This window comes from Ursus arctos, unplaced genomic scaffold, assembly GCF_023065955.2.
Source record: "Ursus arctos isolate Adak ecotype North America unplaced genomic scaffold, UrsArc2.0 scaffold_13, whole genome shotgun sequence".
Taxonomy (NCBI): domain Eukaryota; kingdom Metazoa; phylum Chordata; class Mammalia; order Carnivora; family Ursidae; genus Ursus; species Ursus arctos.
Window position 1 is genome coordinate 28,112,703 of NW_026622797.1, and position 20,078 is coordinate 28,132,780.

Here is a 20,078-nt window from a genome sequence, read left to right on the forward strand (position 1 = left end):
CTGAAGGGTTTTAATCAGGAAAGGATGCTGTATTTTGTCAAATGCTTTTTCTGCATCTATTGAGAGGATCATGTGATTTTTGGCTTTTTTCTTGTTGATAAAATCTATCTGTCAAAAATCAGTTGACCATGAATGTAAAGCTTTATATCTGGGCTCTTAATTATATTGCATGTAATTCCATATGCCTGTGTTTATATCAGTAGTCTACTGTTTTAATTAATGTACCTTTGTCATAAGTTTTAAAATCAGGGCATGTCCTCCAACTTTATTCTTCTTCTAGATTGTTTTGGCAACTCTAGATTCTGTGTTTCTGTATGAATTTTACAATCACCTTCTCAGTTTCTATAAAATTTTTGATAGCGATTTTGTTGAATCTGTACATCAAATTTGAAGAATATTTTCATCTTACTATTAAGTCTTTCAATCTAGTAACATGGATCTTTCAATTTACCTAGATATTCTTTAATTTTTTTCAACGATATTTTGTGATTTTCAGTATATAACCCTTAGACTTTTATTTGAAGTACTTCATTTTTTTTGATGATATTGCAAATGAATCGGTTTTATATTCAGATTGTTCATTCCTCAGGTATAGCAATATACTTGATTTTTTATATTGATGTATTCTTCAGCCTTGTTGAATTTGTTTATTCTAAAAGGTGTTTTGGATTTTGTTGTTTGTTTGTTTTGTTTTGTTTTGTAGATTCCCTGAGATTATCTATATACAAGATCATGTCATCTACTAATAGAGGTAGTTTTACTTCTTCCTTTCCACCCAAATGCCTTTTTATTCCTTGCCTAATTATCCTAGCTAGAATCTCCAGTTCCGTGTTGAAGTGTCTTGTTCCTAATCTTTGGGGGAAAACTTTTAGTATTTGACCATTAAGTATGTTAGTAGTAGTTGTGTATTTTCTACATAGCCTGTATTAGGTTGAGGAAGTTCCTTTGTGTTCTTACTTTGTTGAGTGTTTTATCAAGAAAGGATGTTAGACTTTGTTAAAGGCTTTTGCAGTATCTATTGAGATAATTGTGTGGGTTTTGTCCTTAATGCTATTAATATGGTCTTTTAGGGGCACCTGGGTGGCTCAGTCTGTTAAGTGTCCGACTCTTGATTTCAGTTCATGTCATGATCTCAGGGTTGTAAGATTGGCCTCACGAGGCTGCTTAAGATTCTCTTTCCTTCTACATGCCCCTCTCTAAAAAATATGTATATAGATAGATAGATAGATAGATAGATAGATAGATAGATAGATAATCTTTTACACTGATTTTCGTGGTAAACCAACCTGTCATTCCTAGGATAAATTTCACTTGGTTATGGTGGATAATCCTTTTTACATGTTGTGGATTCTGTTTACAGGTCTTTTATTAATGCTTTTACATCAATATTCGTAAGAAATCTTAGTCTGTAGTTTGCTTATCTAGTTTTGGGATCATGGTAATACTGACTCCATAGAATGATTTGGAAAGTGCTCATTTTTCTCTTATTTTTTGGAATAGTTTGTGAAAGATTGATGTTATTTTGTCTTTAAACATTTGGTACAGTTCACCAATAATGCATACTGCATGTGGACTTTTCTTTGTGGGTAGTTTTTGATTGGTAGTTCAATCTCTTTACCCTTACAAGTTTATTCAGATTTTCTTCTTCTTCAGTCAGTTTTGTGTCTTTCTAGGAATGTATTCGTTTTATCTAGTATACTTATTTGTTAGCATACAGGTAATAATAGCAGTCCCTTAGGATCCTTTTTATTTCTCTAAGGCCAGTTCTGCTCTCTTCTTTCATACTTAATTTTATTAATTTGACTGTTACCTCCCATCACATGGTCAGTCTAGTTAAAGTTTTGTTAATTTTATTGATCTTTCAAAGAACTAATTTTTTGTTTTATTAATTTTCTTTATTCTTTTTCTATTTGCTATCTCATTTACTTCCATGCTGATGTTTATCATTTTCTTCCTTGTGTTTACTGTACACTTAGTTTTATTTTTTTAGTTTTAAAGTATAATATTAGATTATTGATTTGATATCTTCTCAATAAAAGCATTTACAGCTACAGAATTTCCTCAGATCACTGCTTTTTGTTGCATTCATACATTTTGGCCTATTATGTTTGTTTTTTTGTCTATCTTTTCCTAATTTCCCTGGTTGATTTCTTTTAAATCCATTGGTTATTTAGGAGTGTGTTGTTTGATTTCCACACACTTGTGAATTTCCAAAAGGTCGTCTTGTCACTGATTTCTGTTTTCATTTCATTGTGTTTAGAGAACATGCTTTCTATGATTTCAGGGGTTTTTTAAAAGGCTTATTTTGCAGCCTAGCACATAGTCTATCCTAGAGAATGTTCTGTGTGCATGTAAGGATATGTACTCTGCTTTTGTCGGGTGCAGTGTTCTATAGATGTCTGTTAGATCTAGTTGGTTTAATAGTATTGATCAAGTCTTCTGTTTCCAGGTCAATGTTGGGCCTAGTTTTTCTCACTGTTGAAAGTGGGGTATTGTGGTCTCCAACCATTGTTGTGAAACTGTTTCACATTTTAGTTCAACCAGTTTTGCCGTATGTACTTAGAGGCTGTATTAGGTGCACATATATTTATACATACCTATGTCTTCCTGATTGACTGACTTTTTTATCATTTCAAATGTTCTTCATTGTCTCTTCTGACAATTTTTTTCTTAAATTCTGTGCCTGATATTAGAATAGCAACTCCAGCCCTCTTTTGATTTCTGTTTGTGCGGTTTATTTTTTTCATCTTCTTTAATTTTTTTTTGTCTTTAAATCTAAAATGTGTCTCTTGGGGTGCCTGGGTAGCGCAGTCGTTAAGCGTCTGCCTTCGGCTCAAGGCGTGATCCCGGAGTTCTGGGATCGAGCCCCACATCAGGCGCTTCCGCTGGGAGCCTGCTTCTTCCTCTCCCATTCCCCCTGCTAGTGTTCCCTCTCTCGCTGGCTGTCTCTCTGTCAAATAAATTTAAAAATAAATAAATAAATAAAATAAAATGTGTCTCTTACAGAAAACATGCAGTTGGATCATTTTTTTTCCTGTTCTGATAATCTGTATTTTCTGCTTGGAGCGTTTAATCTATCTGCATTTAGAGTAATTACTGATGGGGTAGAATTAAGTCTGCAATGTGGTTTGGTTTTTTTGGAGGTTTTTTTTCTTTTCTTTTTTTTTTTTTTTTTTTGAGGGAGAGTGGTAAGGGGAGGGGGAAGAGCAGAGGGAGAGGGAGAAAGAGAATCTTAAGCCGGCTCCACACGCAGCACGGAGTCTTATGCAGAGCTCCATCTCACAGATCTCACAACCCTGAGATCATGACGTGAGCCAAAATCAAGACTTGGACGCTTAATCGACTGAGCCACCCAGGCACCCCAGTTTTGTTTCCTTTTTTTTTTTTTTTTTAAGATTTTATTTATTTATTTGAGAGAGAGAGAGAACATGAACGGGTCTTGGGGGTAGAGGCAGAGGGAGAGGGAGAAGCAGACAAGCAGTCTTCCCATGAGCGGTGAACCTGGTGGGGCTTGATCCCAGTACCCAGAGTCATGACCTGAGCCAAAGGCAGACACTTAACCAACTGAACCACCCAGGTGCCCTCCAGTTTTGTTTTCTTTATGTCTGATATATCTTTTTGTTTTTTTATTCTGTTATTGCTCACTTTTTTTAGTTAAATTAATATTTTTCACTATACCATTTTAATTCCCTTTTTCTTTTTTATATACTTTCTTTGAGTTGTTTTCTTAGGAGTTACCCTGAGAATTACAGTTAACATTTTAACTTAAAACGATCTAGTTTAGATTAATATCAGCTTAATTTCAGTAGTATGTTAAAACTTTGCTGTAATAACAGCTCTTTTTCCTTTTGTCTCCTTTATGCTATTATTGTTACTCAGATTATGTCATTATAAGCTCATCAACACATTTTTATAATTATTTCCTTATGAAGCTGTCCTTTAAATCAGATGAAGTTACAAAAAAAAATTACTGTCTTTTATATTTACCTATGTATTTACCTTTTCTATTGCTCTTTATTTCTTCTTGTAGATTTGAGTTACTGTCAAAATGCCCTTTTGTTGAAACTGAAGGACTCCTGTTAGTTTTTCTTGAAGGGCAGATCTGCTAGATATGATCTCTCTGTTATCATTTATCTGGGAATATGTTCATTTCTCTTCCTTTTTAAAGGATTGTTTTGCTGCATGTTGAATGATAGGTTGAGTCTTCTTTCAGCACAAAATGTGGAAAGCCTATTCCTACAAACTTTTGACCTCCAAGATTTATGATGAGAAGTCTGTTGTTAGTCTTATTGAGACCCCTTTCTATGTGATGTGTTGTTTTTCCCTTGCTGCTTTCAAGATTCTTGGTCTTTCTCTTTCATCAGTTTGACTGTGATAGACTATGATATTTCTAGATGTGGATCTTTTTGAGTTTATCCTGTGGGAGTTTGTTTAGCTTCTTGGATGTGCAGATTAATGTTTTTCATCAAATTTGGGGAGTTTAGGGCCATTATGTGTTCAAATATTTTTTTCTCCCCTTTCTCTCTTTTCTTTCCTTCTGGGATTCCCATTATGTGTATGATGGTACAGTTGGTATCCCATACATCTCTGAGGATCTGACATTCTTCTTTTTTCTTTCTGTTCCTCAGACTAGGTAATCCCAATTTACTTATCTTAGAAGTTAACTGATTCTTTCCTCTACTAGTTCAAATCTCTTGAACCCCTCTAGTTAATACTGTACTTTTAATCTCCAGAATTTCTATTTTACTAATAATTTCTGTTTTTATTGCTATTTTCTATTTGCTGTGATATATATGTGCGTGTATATATATCATATATATATATATATACACACATACTTACATCTTTTCTAAATCTAGTAAATCTAATATCTGGGCTTTCTCAGGGACAATTTCTGTTGACTTATTTGATTCCTGTGTAGGGTTATATTTTACTGCTCCCCTTTGTGTATCATAATTTTTTGTTGATAACTAGACATTTGAAATGGTATAATGTGGCACACCTGGAAAATTAGATTTTCTACACCCATTCCCCATGCCTTGTCATTTTGTTATTGTTACTGTTAATATTTATTTAGGTGGTGACTTTCTTGGAGTAATTCTATATAAAATCTGTATTTTTTGTGTTGTTTGACCACTTAAGTGTCTGTTTGGTTAGCTTAGCGGTCAGCTAATGATTGGATAGAAATTTTCTTAAATGCCTGGAACCAAATTCTGCAGCCTTTTCCAAGGGGTTCTGTGTGTGTGCTGGGATTTGTTTTCATTGCTTCAATAGGCAGTTAATAACTCTGCCTTACTTACGCTTCACTTTCTGCTTGTACAAACTGTCAAGGTTAACCAGAGATGAAAAATTAGAGCCTTCTCTGGGCGGAAACACAGTCCTGCACATGCACTTGGCCTTCTAGGTTTCCAGGAGTGTTGGAGCTTTTCAGAGTATCCTATAGACATGTCATTTCCCAATTTTGCCTTTTAATTTTTTGGCCAGCTCCTTGTTTATCCTAACTCATATCATCACCTAAGTTGCCACTGATTGTTTTTGACAAATGCCCTCAAGATACAGCTGTTCACACTGCTGGCTCTGAGTCACACCAAATAAAGACAAGCCCAGAGAATGGAACATTACAGAGTTTTCGGGGGCTGCTACATAGGTCATATAGTGGCACTTCTCTGGATATAGGGCTTTGGAGGCACTCTGAGCACATTCCGCCCTATCTGGTGACTGTTAGCCTGCTAGGTTTTGGTTACCACAGTTGTGAGTCTGTTTTTAAGGCTGCTATAGAGCTGGCAAGAGCTTAAGGGAATGGGACAGGTTAAAACTCCACAAAGCTTGCAGCTTTTGCCAAGATTCAGCTGTTGTTTTGGGGTTTGGTTTTGTTTTATTTGTTTGTTTGTGAATACATGCTCCTTGGATTGTTGTAGTCCTTTGGCTAATTTTCATACTCCTTAAAGTTGGGTTTGACCATTTTTGCCAATGTTCTTTCCTTTATGGAAGAGCCACGTTTTCTCCCCCATTCCAAAAGTGTTTCTCCTCTATTCATTTGTTAATAAGCTCAAGTTTTCCATTCGCATCTTAAAATTCTATGTGCTAATTCCTATTTTTCCATTTGAAATACTATTTCATAAGTTTTATAGCATCTTAATTGTGTACATCTCCGTACATAACACATTTAGAATTATATAGTAACATAGGGATGTTTTCCATTAAGCTTTTTCATTATCTTTCTGTTATTCTCTTCTTCTTCCCCACTAAACCAGATACTCACGTGTGTGTACCTGAGCTTTTCCTAGAAAATTTGGATTGACGTTAGAATTGGAAATAGACGAGTGTCAGTGTTTAAGATGAACAGTGAATTATTGATGTCTGGCTATTAGCAACCTAAAAAGCTTTTCTCTTTACATTTATAAACTGATTATTCAAGTTTCTTTTGCAAAGTCTTTTCTAATTAACTTGGCCTGTAGTCATTTCAGTAATTCCCTCCACCCTTAAATATAAACTGCAGTAATCAGATGGGTACACATGTTAATATATATATATAAGCTGTCACGTTGGCCCAATTTCAGTTTCCCACCTAACTTCCCAGTTTGGTGTCCTCAACAAATTGTGACTAAGAAGCTAATATGAAGAAAATGCCTTGATGAACTTCTTCAGGTGCCTTCTTTAATAGAAATACCAAGTTTTTAACTCCCTCCTTTCAGCATAATCTTAAGGAAATTTACAGTGAACCAAGCAGCCTCATATTTACTCAGTTCTATGAAGGCGTCTAACTTCAAAATTAAATATGTAAATTTACAGAACAGAAGCATAGGCTTAGGAGAGAAGCAGACCTGCTACTATCTAGAATCTTCCAAACTGTGTGATTTAGACAAATAATAATTCTTTTAGTTTCTAATTAAAGAAGTTAAAGGCATGATAAATACTAAATAGGATAATAGTTATGAATATGTGTGTATGTGCACAAATACACACACACACACACACATAAAATATACTTTGGGGCACCCGGTTGACTCAGTCGGTTGGGTGTCTGACCCTTGGTTTTGGCTCAGGTTATGATCTCAGGGTTCTGAGATCAAGCCCTGTTTCAGGCTGCACGCTCAATGGGGTGTCTGCTTGAGATTCTCTCTCCCTCTGCCCCCCCACCACTCATGTGCACGCTCTCTCTCTAAAATAAAAAAAAAAAAAAAGAATATGCGTATATACACTATGCGCTTCTTAGCACTCCTGGCATATAGTAAATATTAAATAAATGGTAGATACATATATTCCTAGATACAGCTAGACGAATACACACATATCTATAGCATAACAGATTATTAAATAACAGTTGATGTACATCGATGCTGAAAAAAGACCCAAACTGAGATTTATATACTTGTTTCAGAACTACTAATTTTAAAGCCTTGTTTGAATAAAACTAAGATATCTAAATGAGGTGTGTTTATATAAAATTTCATAAAACAGAGCAGATTGTTATAAATTATTAATTTCTGCTCAACTTTAAAAATAAAGATTTTTAGTATATAATGTTTGAAACGGTATATTTTTCTTAAATTTATTCTAAGCATTTTCAGGTCAAGAACCATAGGCTGCATTTCTTTGTATTTCCCATACTGTGTACACTGCCATATAGATAGCACATACTTGAGCTATTTATTATATGAATGAGATAATAATTCATCTCTTTAGAAATTGTTTATAATTTTAATGAATTTTGTTAATAAATTTAACAATTTTTTTAGGAGCGCTCTTAAGTAGTCATCAAAAGTTTCTGTAATAGATTGTCTTGAAATATCAAGGACTGCAACTGCTTGCACTTAGGGTTGGTGGCTGGCAAATCCTGAAGATGCCATTAAGCATCAAAAGAGGTTTTAATTTCATTCTCAAAAGACTTGGCTCCAGACCTTACATTACTTTTAAGTAATACATCTGTTATCTCTATAATGCATGTTTAGGCACAGAGACGTACACCTGTACTTCACTCTAAAAGAAAACAGTAGAAATTGCAGCTCGCTTAAATATTCTTGAGTTCCTATTCAAGTTTAGAAAGGACTTTTCCAAAGTAGTTTTGTAGTAATACAGGTCTATTTGAAGATGCTTTCATAACTTATTTATCTTATTTTTAAGTTTTTAACATTTATCCATTTATGTATTTATATTCTTCACAAGTTAATACATTTTTTTCATTTTAATATTTATAAATTTTCGTGTTTCAGTATTTTTTTTAAGATTTTATTTATTTATTTGACAGAGAAAGAGAGACAGCCAGCGAGAGAGGGAACACAGTCAGAGGGAGTGGGAGAGGAAGAAGCAGGCTCATAGCGGAGGAGCCCGATGTGGGGCTCGATCCCATAATGCCGGGATCACGCCCTGAGCTGAAGGCAGACGCTTAACCGCTGTGCCACCCAGGCGCCCCGTGTTTCAGTATTTTTTAAATTTGTTTACTACCTCTCACAATGGCTTATGGAAAGACCTGACCAGGAAAGTAGTATCTACACGTAGATAAAACCAAGGAATAAATGCAGGATAGTAAAAGGAAGAACATTCATTTATCATAAGGGATATATTTCTACCTATAATCTCTATGAATCACTGCCTTAAACCATGGAGTATAAAATTTATAAGTATTAAAACTGTGTCTATAAATTGTGCATAATGTGTTCTTTGCAAATTTGAATTTATTTTTGTTTAAATATATCGTCTGTGTCTAGTTCTTTCTTACTAATAATTTTATATTTACTCATAGCTCATGGTTTATTAAGAGAATTTAAAGAAATTCATCATACTTTTCAGAAGGAATTCTAAATTATTATTTTAGAATTTAATATGATCGTACACCCTGGTACTATGTATTAACAACTTAAAAGTAGATAAACAGAAGAGTAACTTGTACACATACTAAAAGTATTTGTTTTTACGGATACAAAAGGGCTACCAGACCAAAAACAGTGAAACATCCAGTAAAACCGAAGCTCTCTTAGAGCAGAGACTTTCGTCTGTACGGTTCCCTGGTATCGTCCTAGCCTGTGAGAGTAGCTCAGGCACAGCAGTACGTCATAACTACTCCTAGGTGAACAGATCTGATTTTTCAGTTTTGCTTGTTTTTCTATTTTAAGAATTTCACTAATCCGCAAGAGATTGTAGGGAAACCTAAGAAATGTTTGCCCTGACTCCCAGTTGCAGTCTGAGCATGTGCTTTTAAAATGATAAAATGACAAAATAGATGTTAAATTACTCAAACCTGGAGCTAGTCAACATTACAGTGAAACAAGAGGAAAGCTAAGCAAGATAAGTAAAAGTAATAGGAAAGGAGGAACAGGTTTATTTATATTTTTTTAAGTTTTACCAGTAACACTGTAAGATTTGGCTTTATGTTTCTTACCCATTCAGTTGCATAGTTGATATGTGCAAAAAATAAGTGTGCGTGTTTTATAAAGCAGGTCATTGAAATAAAGTATTAACTAAACTTTAGGTATGTTAGAATCACCTGGAAGGCTTGTTAAAACACAGATTAGTGGGCCCATCCCCAGAAAGTATGATTTTAGTTGATCTGGAATGGGGTCCAAGAATTTGATTTCTAACAAATTTCCAGGTAATGTTGCTGCTGCTGCTCTGGAGACACACTTTGAGACCCTAATCTAAACCAGTGATTCATAATTCTCCCTTTGCTATCCCTCCCAAGAAAGAAAATTAAAGTACACTGTCATTTTTCTTCACTAACCAAAAAAAAAAAACAAAACCTATAGTCCAGTCTATAAACATTTGCATCATTCTCTTGATTTTTTAAAGCATATCTCAATAAAAAGATAAATTTTTAGAGCCTTTTTAAATGAAGCACTAATGATTCAATGTAATGTATGAAAATGTATGAATTATGATTTCCAGTAAGAGAGGTTTTAAGTGAATACTCATCATCGTATAAAATGAGTAGCTTTATTGTGAAGTCTAAAGTTCAAGTCATTCGTATTTATCAAAGAAGTATTATTTCCAAATGGTAATTCGGAAGAAATGTTTTATTGTTGTTATTCTTTATTTATTACCAGGAGGCTTTTCCTGTGTAGTGTTGTAGCAGTCGAACAAGCTTTTCCAATTCGTGGACGAACACAAGTAATACAGCTACACTATTATCCAACAAATCAATATTTTGAATTTACTTTAAAACCTATGAATGCTGTTCTTTTGGAATAGTTACTGGAGTACCTGGTGTGATAGAATTTTAAAGCTGGAGGGTCGACCACATATCATCTGGTCCAAACTCCCTTAATTTACAGACATCCAGTCTGAGTGTTTTACGAAATACTTCAGCCTTGGAGGTCCCAGACAGGACTGGAAACTCAAGGTGTTTTGATTCCTAGTCTGGTATTCTTTGCATTACGCTAGCTACTTTACCAGAAGGTATTTGGATGAAATATTTTCAAATATTTGTTTGATGAAGTGTATAAGATTCACATATACTAGGATTATATAGCAGGATAGAAACAGATAGTTTGTCTGGTACAGAGACAATAAACTTTGTGCAATTATTTACTTTTTTATCTCTGTTTTCTTAATTTATTATTATCCAGATAAGATCAGCTAAAAATAACAGGACCTTGGTTTCTTTTTTATAAATATCTTTCAGGTGTCTTATGTAGTACTTATGGAAATAATCATAAGAGACCATATATATCCCTACCACACAATGGTAGAAATAGGGCTATATGTTTCTTTATTCCTTGCAGTAAATAAAATATAGCCCCAATGTCACTCTTAGTAAAGTAGTCTTTGACTATTAAGCAATGTGCTTCTGTGCAATTCAGAATTTATTGTTAAATTTGGTTTTCTACTAACATTTTTTAATCTGTTCTTTTTTCTATTTTCATAATAAAGATCAAAAATTCTGTAATTGACATTATTGAGGAATGAGACTTTCTTAAAGCTTATTTTACTTGTTAAGTAATTACTGGGGGCATTGGGCAGGCATAGCCAGGGCAAGAAAAGGGGGCCTAGGGGCGCCTGGGTGGCACAGCGGTTAAGCGTCTGCCTTGGGCTCAGGGCGTGATCCCAGCGTTATGGGATCGAGCCCCGCATCAGGCTCCTCCGCTATGAGCCTGCTTCTTCCTCTCCCACTCCCCCTGCTTGTGTTTCCTCTCTCGCTGGCTGTCTCTATCTCTGTCAAATAAATAAATAAAATCTTTAAAAAAAAAGAAAAGGGGGCCTACCCAGAGGCTGGCTGGCTGCAGCATGGCTCATGAGCTGGCACACTGATGCTCAGGCGCATGGTGCGTGGTGAGGCAGGGTGGTGGACAAGACATGCTTATCCATGAGCTAGAGGAGGAGGAGGAGTGGTGCCCACCATCCTCAGTGCAGTCCGCACCCGTGTAGAGAGCAGGCAGTACCTCCTGAGGCTCTGTGACACAGCGAGTATGACCAGACAGGAAAAATGTGATCCTCTGAGGCCTTTCTCTTATCCAGTGACTGTTGTCTTCCTTATATGCTGCTCTCTGGACTCATTTCATAATGCGAAGGAGGAGTGGGCACCAGAACTTAGGGAATACACACTAAATGTGCCTCATTTAATAGGAACTCAGACTGATCTGCACGGTGACCCCAAAGCTTTAGCAAGACTAAATAATATGAAAGAAAAACCTGTATGTGTAAAGGAAGGATAGAAACTAGCAAAAGAGACAGGAGCTCCCATGTGGAAAGTTCAGCTTTAACCCAGAAAGCATCGAAGGCAGTGTGTGATGAGGCTGTCATAGCCATTTTAACTCCAAAGAAACACACAGTTTAAAAAGAAAAGAAAAGAAAAGAAAAGAAAAGAAAAGAAAAGAAAAGAAAGAGAAAGAAAGAAAGAAAGAAAGAAAGAAAGAAAGAAAGAAAGAAAGAAAGAAAGAAAGAAAGAAAGAAAAAGAAAGAAAGAAAGCATCAGATGTATAAACTGTTGTTTGGTTGTGTGAGAAATATCTTCAGTGGTCAAGGAAATGGTCCATTTCTCTCAGAAAGCAGTTGAAATGCTACAGGTATGCCCAGACCTCTTCTAAATAGTGAAGAAGTTTAGAACTGTGAAAAGAAGGGGCGCGGGAATCCCTGTCCTTAGAGTTTTACACATTCACTAAGAATGTTTCCTAACTGTCCAAGCAGCAGAAAACAGAATCTGAAACACTATCTATTATAAATATTTTGTTTCAGCTGGAAGGTACAGTCTCTCAATCTGTTTCATAGTTTAAAAAGCTATAGTCCCATCACGTTGTAACTACATAAAAAATGTAAAACAGTGCTGTAAACCATACGTGTTTCTGCACGGTCCTTATGGAATCTGCGAAAAGAAATGTCTTCTCTCTTTGCTCCAATTAATTGTTCTTGCATGGAAGTCGCTTTCTTTTCCAGTATACCCAGAGTGGTAAAATCACAAGACCAGCCACATAGCCAGAGGTCTCTCTAAGGAGAGAGGAGAGGGCCATTCATGAGCAGAAAAGATATAAAATAAAATTTAAAAACCACAATGTGTTATTATCACTTGAGTACAAGTTAGGCTTATGTAACCTAAATATTTCTATATTAAAGGTAATGTGCTTTCTTAAAGAATGCCAAATATAATAAGGTCATGAGTGCCTTTATTATGAGCACTATAAAACTATGCATTTTGGTTAATGTGCTTTTAACTGGAACAAGGCATCTGGTAAAAAAAATAATAATAATTACTGAGATGTTACTTTTTGTTTCACCTTATGTTAATGGGTCATAATCCTGCCAGTAACCATAAAAGTACCCTTAATAAGTCTTTGGCTGAGTACTGATGTGCCCATGCTTGGGATAAAACTCTATAAGAACAGAACCATCAGGAATTAGTAGGCTACACAGCAGAATGGGAACAATTCACATTCCTGGCAGCCAGATCAGAAAAACCTTCTAACATGTGGGAGCATCAGGTAGAATGAGCAGGAAGATCACACCCTGGTCATGGGGGTTACTGAACCCTAGACTAAAATCCTCCTGAATCCACTCTAACAAAACTTAAAATCAAACCTGGAAAGGGTCACACTAATCTCAAGTAACGACATGCCAGAAAAAGGTCCAACACTCTTTAAGAGAATACAAGAAAATCCAGCATTCACCAAAATAACATTCATGTGTGTTAGTTTTCTAGGGCTATGATAACAAATTACCACAAACATGGTGTGGCTTAAAACAAGAGCAGTTTAGTCTTTTGCTATTCTAGAGGCCAGAAGTCTGAAATCAAGTTAAGCAAGGAAGAAAGCAGGGGGAAGGTAGTGGGATCCAGATGCAGCCTGGCCGCCACCTGGTGCAGAGCAGTTCCCTGGTGACCAGAGACCCAGCTGAAGCAGTCAGTACTAGAGGAGAACATACTCAGGTGTCTGAATGTATTCGGCATGACTTAGCCTGTCGAATGACTTGGAACCATCATGAATATTGATTCTTAGATTATATTATAATTGAAGTTGCAAGAAACCCCTGCTGCTGAACAGTACTGGCTAGTGTTCCTTTAGTACACGGGTTTCAAGAAGCAGTGAGACTTCTTCAGAGACAACACTAACAATGCAAAATCTCTCGGAAGGTAACATAAAGAGGAATCCACCTCAGTGTCTTATAACAGCCTGACAGACTCTGCTCTTTTGAGCCAAGAAATTGTCTCTGGCAAGCACTGCTTTGAAGACTGAAAAATGAATGTTAGGAAATAAATAAATAAATAAATAAATTCTCGCCGTGGCGCTTCCCTCATGACTGCACCCACACAGTTCGGCAAGCTTTGAGAAGAAGGAACTCTGTTTCAAGTATGTGAATCATGGGCAAAATCTTACCATTTTCCAGACCTGTCATTGCCAATGTGGGCACATAAATGAATGTTTTTAGACTTCTTTTGCAGACAGATGTCGTAAGTCCTCTGTCAGCTCAAAGCTGTTGCCAAGGATACTCTGTCACATAAGTGCCGGAGCACTGTGCAGTTCGTTATAAAAGATACTCATCCCAACAGGGGTCAAGACAAATGATAAGACCTACCAGAAGACAGAGAAAAAATAGATACACTATTAATTTAAAACAAACCTCTTGATGGGATTGTGTCTCCCAACTTTTTTTTTTAAAGATTTATTTATTTGAGAGAGAGCATGAGTGGGAGGGGCAGAGGGAGAGAGAATCCCAAGCAGACTGAGCGCAGAGCCTGACACAGGGCTCGATCGAATGACCCTGAGATCACAACCTGAGCCAAAACCAAGAGTCAGACGTTCAACCGACTGTGCCACCAAGGCACCCCTCCCAACTTTTTTATGGAGCTTTACTTTACCCTAAAACAGTGAGATTATAACAAAATGTCATTAGAGGTGGGGAAGACCTTTTATGCAGAATCCACTGGAAATCAAAATAAGCAGAGAAGTTTACTATGTATACTAAGATGCTCAAAAGAGAGTAAGTGGTCCTCACATGAGAAGATGGCATGTTGGATGAAAACACACCCTGGAATATAAGCAGATGATCATAAGCCACGTGGCTTTTGTCATGTACCTTCAGTATGATGAAGGGAATGGTCATAACCCCACTTCCAGAATGTAGACTTGGCATGTGAAGCCCCCGATTCCTCACTGTCTAGCAATTTTGCACCTAAATGTCAGTAATGGTATGATGATGACATTCTCCAAACACTGCTTCTTTGCTTTGAGGGATGTAGCCTCCCCAACCATCGCCTTCCTAAGGATGTTGGTGCCAAGGCCATTGTTTCTGCAACAGGAGATAATATTATCATAGTGTTGGACACAGTACTGTAAGCTGGTAAGGACCTAAAATGGCTAGAAGTGAGGTATTGGCCATTTGCCAGGCAGTCGTGAGTGATTCATCTGAGGCCATCAGGTCATAGAACTGTATTAGTCTGCCAGAACTCTGTAACGAAGTACCGTCAACTGAGGACTTCAACAGAAATTTATTTGCTCACAGTTCTAGAAACTAGAAGTCCAAAATCAAGTAGCCAACTGGGTCGGTTTCTCCTGATACTTCTCTCCTTGGCTTGCAGACAGCTGCCTTCTCGCCGTGTCCTCCTGTGTCCTTTTTCTCTGTGCACGTGTGCTCCTGCTATTTCTTCCTCTTTTTTATAAAGACACCAGTCCTATTGAATTAGGGCCCCGCCCATATGACCTCATTTAACCTTAATTACCTATTTAAAGGCCCAATCTCCAAATACAGTCACCTGGGGAGGGCTTCAACCTATGAATTTGGAGGGGCATAGAGTTCAGTCCATAACAGGGATGTAGAGGGTGGAACATATTTACCAGGACTGGAAGGCCATGTAAAACTGGCATGGCTGTATTTGATTATATGAGGAGGGTAATCCATGGACACTTTAATAGGCAAATGGAAATGTAAGATTTTCTAGGTCTTTTGGACCCCTGTACCTCTGAAGGAATTCTTATCACCCAGCCCTCGTAGAAAATTCAGGAAGGGTTTTCTGACTCCAGTTTGATGAATTCCCAATTATCAGTAATCCACCAAAAGGACACGAGCCTGATGTGGGACTTCCTGAATGATTCTCTTGCCTTAGCTGAATCTCTCCTGCTCTTCGTCCCAGCAGCCACCTCTGACTCCAGAGAAATAAGCATACACGGACTTCGTACTTCCATAAGATTCTTAAGAGTTGTGCTGTTTCAGTGTACCAGAGCCAGGATGAGGAACAGCAGCAATAGACCCTTATAGTTTTCTAGGACTGGGTTGCAGGTGTCTTGAAAGGAGCACAGTGGGCCTGCAGGTGACCCGGGATTGTTGGTCCTCTCAGCACAGCCACCACTTAAGCAGTGCCACCCAAAAATGTGTCTGAGCTTTCATGAGGGATTAGGATCTCTGTCCCTCCCTTCCTTTCTGCTTGCTTCTTCCCCATGTTTGATTCTAGACTGAGATGTCCTAGAAATGTATTTAGCTTTAAAAAAAAAAAAAATGTAACTCATAGTTAACTTTAGTCAAGTTACTACATTTCTTTGTGCATAGAATTCCTCATTTATGAAATTGAAATAAGAATTTGTACCTTCACAGGATTGTCCTACGGATTGTGTAAGGACTTACGTAAGCCGCTAGCATTGTACCTAGAACGTGGCAGGCACCGAGAACATTTTCATTAGCGTTCTTCTTCTGTGGTAGTATCAGGTAGAAGAATAAAGGAGAAAAGGTTTGGAGGCGAAGACGGAAGGGAAGAGTTAAAAGTTCCACTTTCACATAAGTGATTTGGCGTCAGTACACTCGAAGTCATAAGAGATTTGTAAACTTGAAACAACATCCTGCATAACACGTTGTGAATTACAGACTGTGCTAAGCAATACAGTAGGAATGGCATTTGTACCATTTGACTTAAATTTTTATTACTGCCCTCATACCATATAGTGACAGCAGGTAATTCCAGATTTATCCATTAAAACCTTCTGGTTAATGTGTTAATAAATATTGTAAATTAATTAAAAGGTACCATACAGAGTTTTGTGAAGTGTTATGGCATCTTCTACTTAAAACCCTTATCTCTTCCCACTGCGCATAGTATGAGTATGAGCTCCTTTCAGCGTGCATGATCTGGCCCCTACTTACCCCTGCAGCCTCACCTTCCCCCACCTGGCTAGCTAGGCTCTTACCTCTAATTCAGGCTCCCACCATATTGAAGTATTTTGGGTTTCTCCTCCCTGGACTCACACACATATAGTACAGTTTGCCCGAGACACACTTTCCATCTCTTCACCTGGCCAATTCCTGGTTAGCCTTTATTCTCCTGCAGAGCCTAAATGAGGTAACTCTTCTAGAAAGGATCCTATTTATTGTTGTATATTTAGCCCCTAGCCTAGTACCAGGCACATTAGGATTTCAGTAAATACTTGTTAAGTAAATGAATCGGTACTCAACCTAAATGCAAAGGATTATAATGATAATTTTCCATTACATATATAGTTGTATAACCTGTTAATTTTGTGTGTGTGTGTGTGTGTGTGTATGTGTGTGTGTGTGTAAAGTAGGCTCCATGCCCAAGTGTGGGGCTTGAACTCATGACCCTGAGATCAAGACCTGAGTCAAGATCAAGAGTAGGATGCCTAACCCACTGAGCCACCCAGGCACCCCCTGTTAGTTTTCAAATCCCATTTAAGGAGGAAAAGAAGTAGTTTATTCTTTAATGTACATATTATGTCCTACATTATACAATGCATGACATATAAAATGGATTAAGGTCTGCCTCCTCCTTGTAACTGCTATAAGGGATTTGTTAAGTTTCTCTGAACTCATTCATTTTGATTTTAGTTTTTTAAAAAAAAATCAAATATAGTGACTACTGCACAATACAGCAAAGAGATTCTTGTAGAAAGGCTTTTCCTCTTAAATTTGTATCTAGTGAAAAAAACCTTATTAAGAGTTTTTTAAAAGTAGTCAAAAGATTTAGATTGTCGATATAAAATACCAAAAAGCATGTGTTTGTGGGGAAATACATTTGAAAAAGAAACATGAACGGTAAACCAAGTGATCACAATGAAGTTATGTAATCAGGCTGTTTCATTGAGCTTTCCTTCTTATAAAATTGTTGACACTCTGAAGGATTTTTCTCAGAGACATCTGCTTAGAGATGCGAGAATGGGATCTGAAGGTAGTATAGAACAGCTCTAAGAAAGCGGAGGGTGTGTGAGGCTCTTTTTATTTGCTTCACAAGTAATTCACTTGTAAAAAAAATTAACATCTGCTATTTTGAAGCTAATCTTAGTGTATTGAATGCTCTTAACCATTTCTCAATCCCACAGTCTTTTATCTTGCTTCTCCTGCTGTGTTCCCACCACCCCTGATCCCATGAGCAAACCTTGAGACAGCCTCAGACTTACCAAAGTACTGCTTTGGTTTCAGCTGCTCTTCTGCAAGAGGAAGTGAATGTTGGGGGTTTTCTCTGTGGTACAGTTGTGATAAAGCTGTGGTGGTCTTATCTCTCTCGTAGGTAGTGGCTCTTTATGACTACACAGCGAATCGATCAGATGAACTAACCATCCATCGCGGAGACATTATCCGAGTGTTTTTCAAAGATAATGAAGACTGGTGGTATGGCAGCGTAGGAAAGGGACAGGAAGGTTATTTTCCAGCTAATCATGTGGCTAGTGAAAGTAAGTTTTATGCTCCCTTCCTGGTTTACTAATATGGTATAACTGATAGTCCAAGATTTTATCATTTGCTACCCTTTAATTTACTCTCTTTGTAACTTTTGCTTATGTTTACCAATGGGTATTGCTTTTCATTCGCATGATGCAAAAATAACTAACTAGAAAAAGGGGACACTGATGCACTAGAAAGCTCCTCTGTTCCGAGATTAGAATATTTTTCTCACAGACTCATCCTGGATGCCCTGCCTGTCCAGCTACCAATGTTCTTCTTCAGCCCTTTTTGCCCGCCATCTGCCCCACACACAGTTATATCAGCTCTTCTCTGGCCACAGTGAATCCTCAGTTGACAGGCACCGGCACAACCTCTAGTTGCCCAAGTCCCATTCTTTGACTTTGTATATACCTCAGTCCCAAACCTGCAATAGATTGTTTCATTCTCAGGTAAATAAATATCCCCATTTGTGAAAGGCCAAAGAAATGAGCTGAAGGAGAAATTCTAAACAGGACTTGGTGAGACCTGTAGATTTACTACTAGGCTTTGAGGGGTGCAAATAGAACTGACAGAAAGAGCCTAGAGATAAAATAGCGTGAAGACTGAAGAAAGGGGAGGAGTACGGCAGTGCTTCTTCAGAAGAACGCTTCCTATCCGCAGTTCCCTCAGTAGTGTGGCAGGAAAGCCCAGTACTCAAGGGTCAGGAAAACTCGACACTAATACTGATACGCCTCAGTTTCCTCCTGTAAAATGAGGAAGTTGAGCTCTCACACCTCTAAGCTTCCCTCCAGAAACACTGAAATTTTATAGTTCTGGTTTAAAATGTAGTATAGGAAGCCTTGAGAATACTCCATTTTGAATCATTATTGTCAAGTCTTTAGTTTCCGCAAAGAAGAAATAATTATAAATAACAGTTGACTTTCAGGCTTGTCTGTGAAGCACCATTTAACCCAAACTGGCTGAACAAAAGTACTATTGATTCCTAACCTAAGTTTTGAATTTTGAAAGCAAAAGAGATGAAGGAAAACAGGAAGAATAATTTCTTCCATGAGTACTGGGCGCTGAGCTGGGCACAGATGAAATTAGTTCTCTTTCTGCACCCATCACCCTGTCTGCACCCTGGTACTTCCCAGGGCCCCCCGCCCCACACTCCAGGGCTCCCTGTCTCTGCAGCTGTTTCCCTCAGCTTATCTGCTGCTTTCAGCAAACTCCTCCCCTCAAAAGTGCTAAGTGTCTTAAAAGTTACCCACTTCTCTCCCTCATAACAAAATTCTTCATTTCCTCCACGCCACTGTTACAATTCTTCTTCTCTGAGTAGTAAATGATTGATGGCTCTTAAGCTATTTTTAATGTTCAAAAGAGAATACGTAACGGAGAAAAATTAAGGCAGTGTGGAAGGAAGAAATTTTACAAGTTAATTCCAAGTCATTTTTCATAAGCTCAATACTTGTGACTTCCAGGTCACCTCACATATCCCAGTTTCTTCCCTCCCCTTCCCAGTGACACCTTTCCCAGTGGATCAATAGCTCTAGTTCAGCAGGAGTAGCTTCCATTTTCAGATCAAGAGCGCTGCCTGCACAGTCATAGTCGCTCTGGATTATGTCTGTAATTTTAGCTAGATATTACAATCCATTGTTTCTTCCAGACACAAGTGGAAACATTTAAACTTCTTTTTCACTAGACAGTATAAAGATGATGGGTGTATTTCCAGGGAGAACGGTATTAGATTTTTAACTTTAGAATCTAGTTAGTTTGCAGAAATAACCTCTTAGGCTTATGATTCTTGAGAGGCTGTAGATACTTGGTCCACAGTGGGTTAAAAATCCATTAAAATTAGCTTTTTTTCCCTTATATGACCATAGCACGAATTCTAAAGCATACCGCAGTGATGCTTGGTGGCCACATGCAGAAATTAATTCCGTGTTTCAAGTAGTGACCATCCTCTGACTGCCAGAATTCCTTATTGTATCCCAGAAGAATTAATACTTTCTTTT

At 37.4% G+C, this 20,078-nt stretch overlaps 1 protein-coding gene across 13 annotated transcripts in view; it reads left to right on the plus strand.

Annotated features, from left to right (window-relative positions):
- Positions 1-20,078, plus strand: part of AHI1 (Abelson helper integration site 1) — a 209,154-nt gene that overhangs the window by 140,348 nt on the left and 48,728 nt on the right. For 8 of the 13 annotated variants that reach the window (XM_026504854.4, XM_044386364.3, XM_044386365.3 and 5 more), the window contains one exon: positions 17,933-18,095. The exons of 3 other annotated variants lie outside the window; for them this stretch is intronic. In XM_026504854.4, coding sequence (XP_026360639.2) covers positions 17,933-18,095 — 163 coding nt within the window. Of the gene's footprint in view, positions 1-10,040; positions 17,247-17,932; positions 18,096-20,078 lie in introns of those variants that run through there. 2 more of the 13 variants (XM_048226085.1, XM_048226083.2) reach the window with 2 other exon arrangements.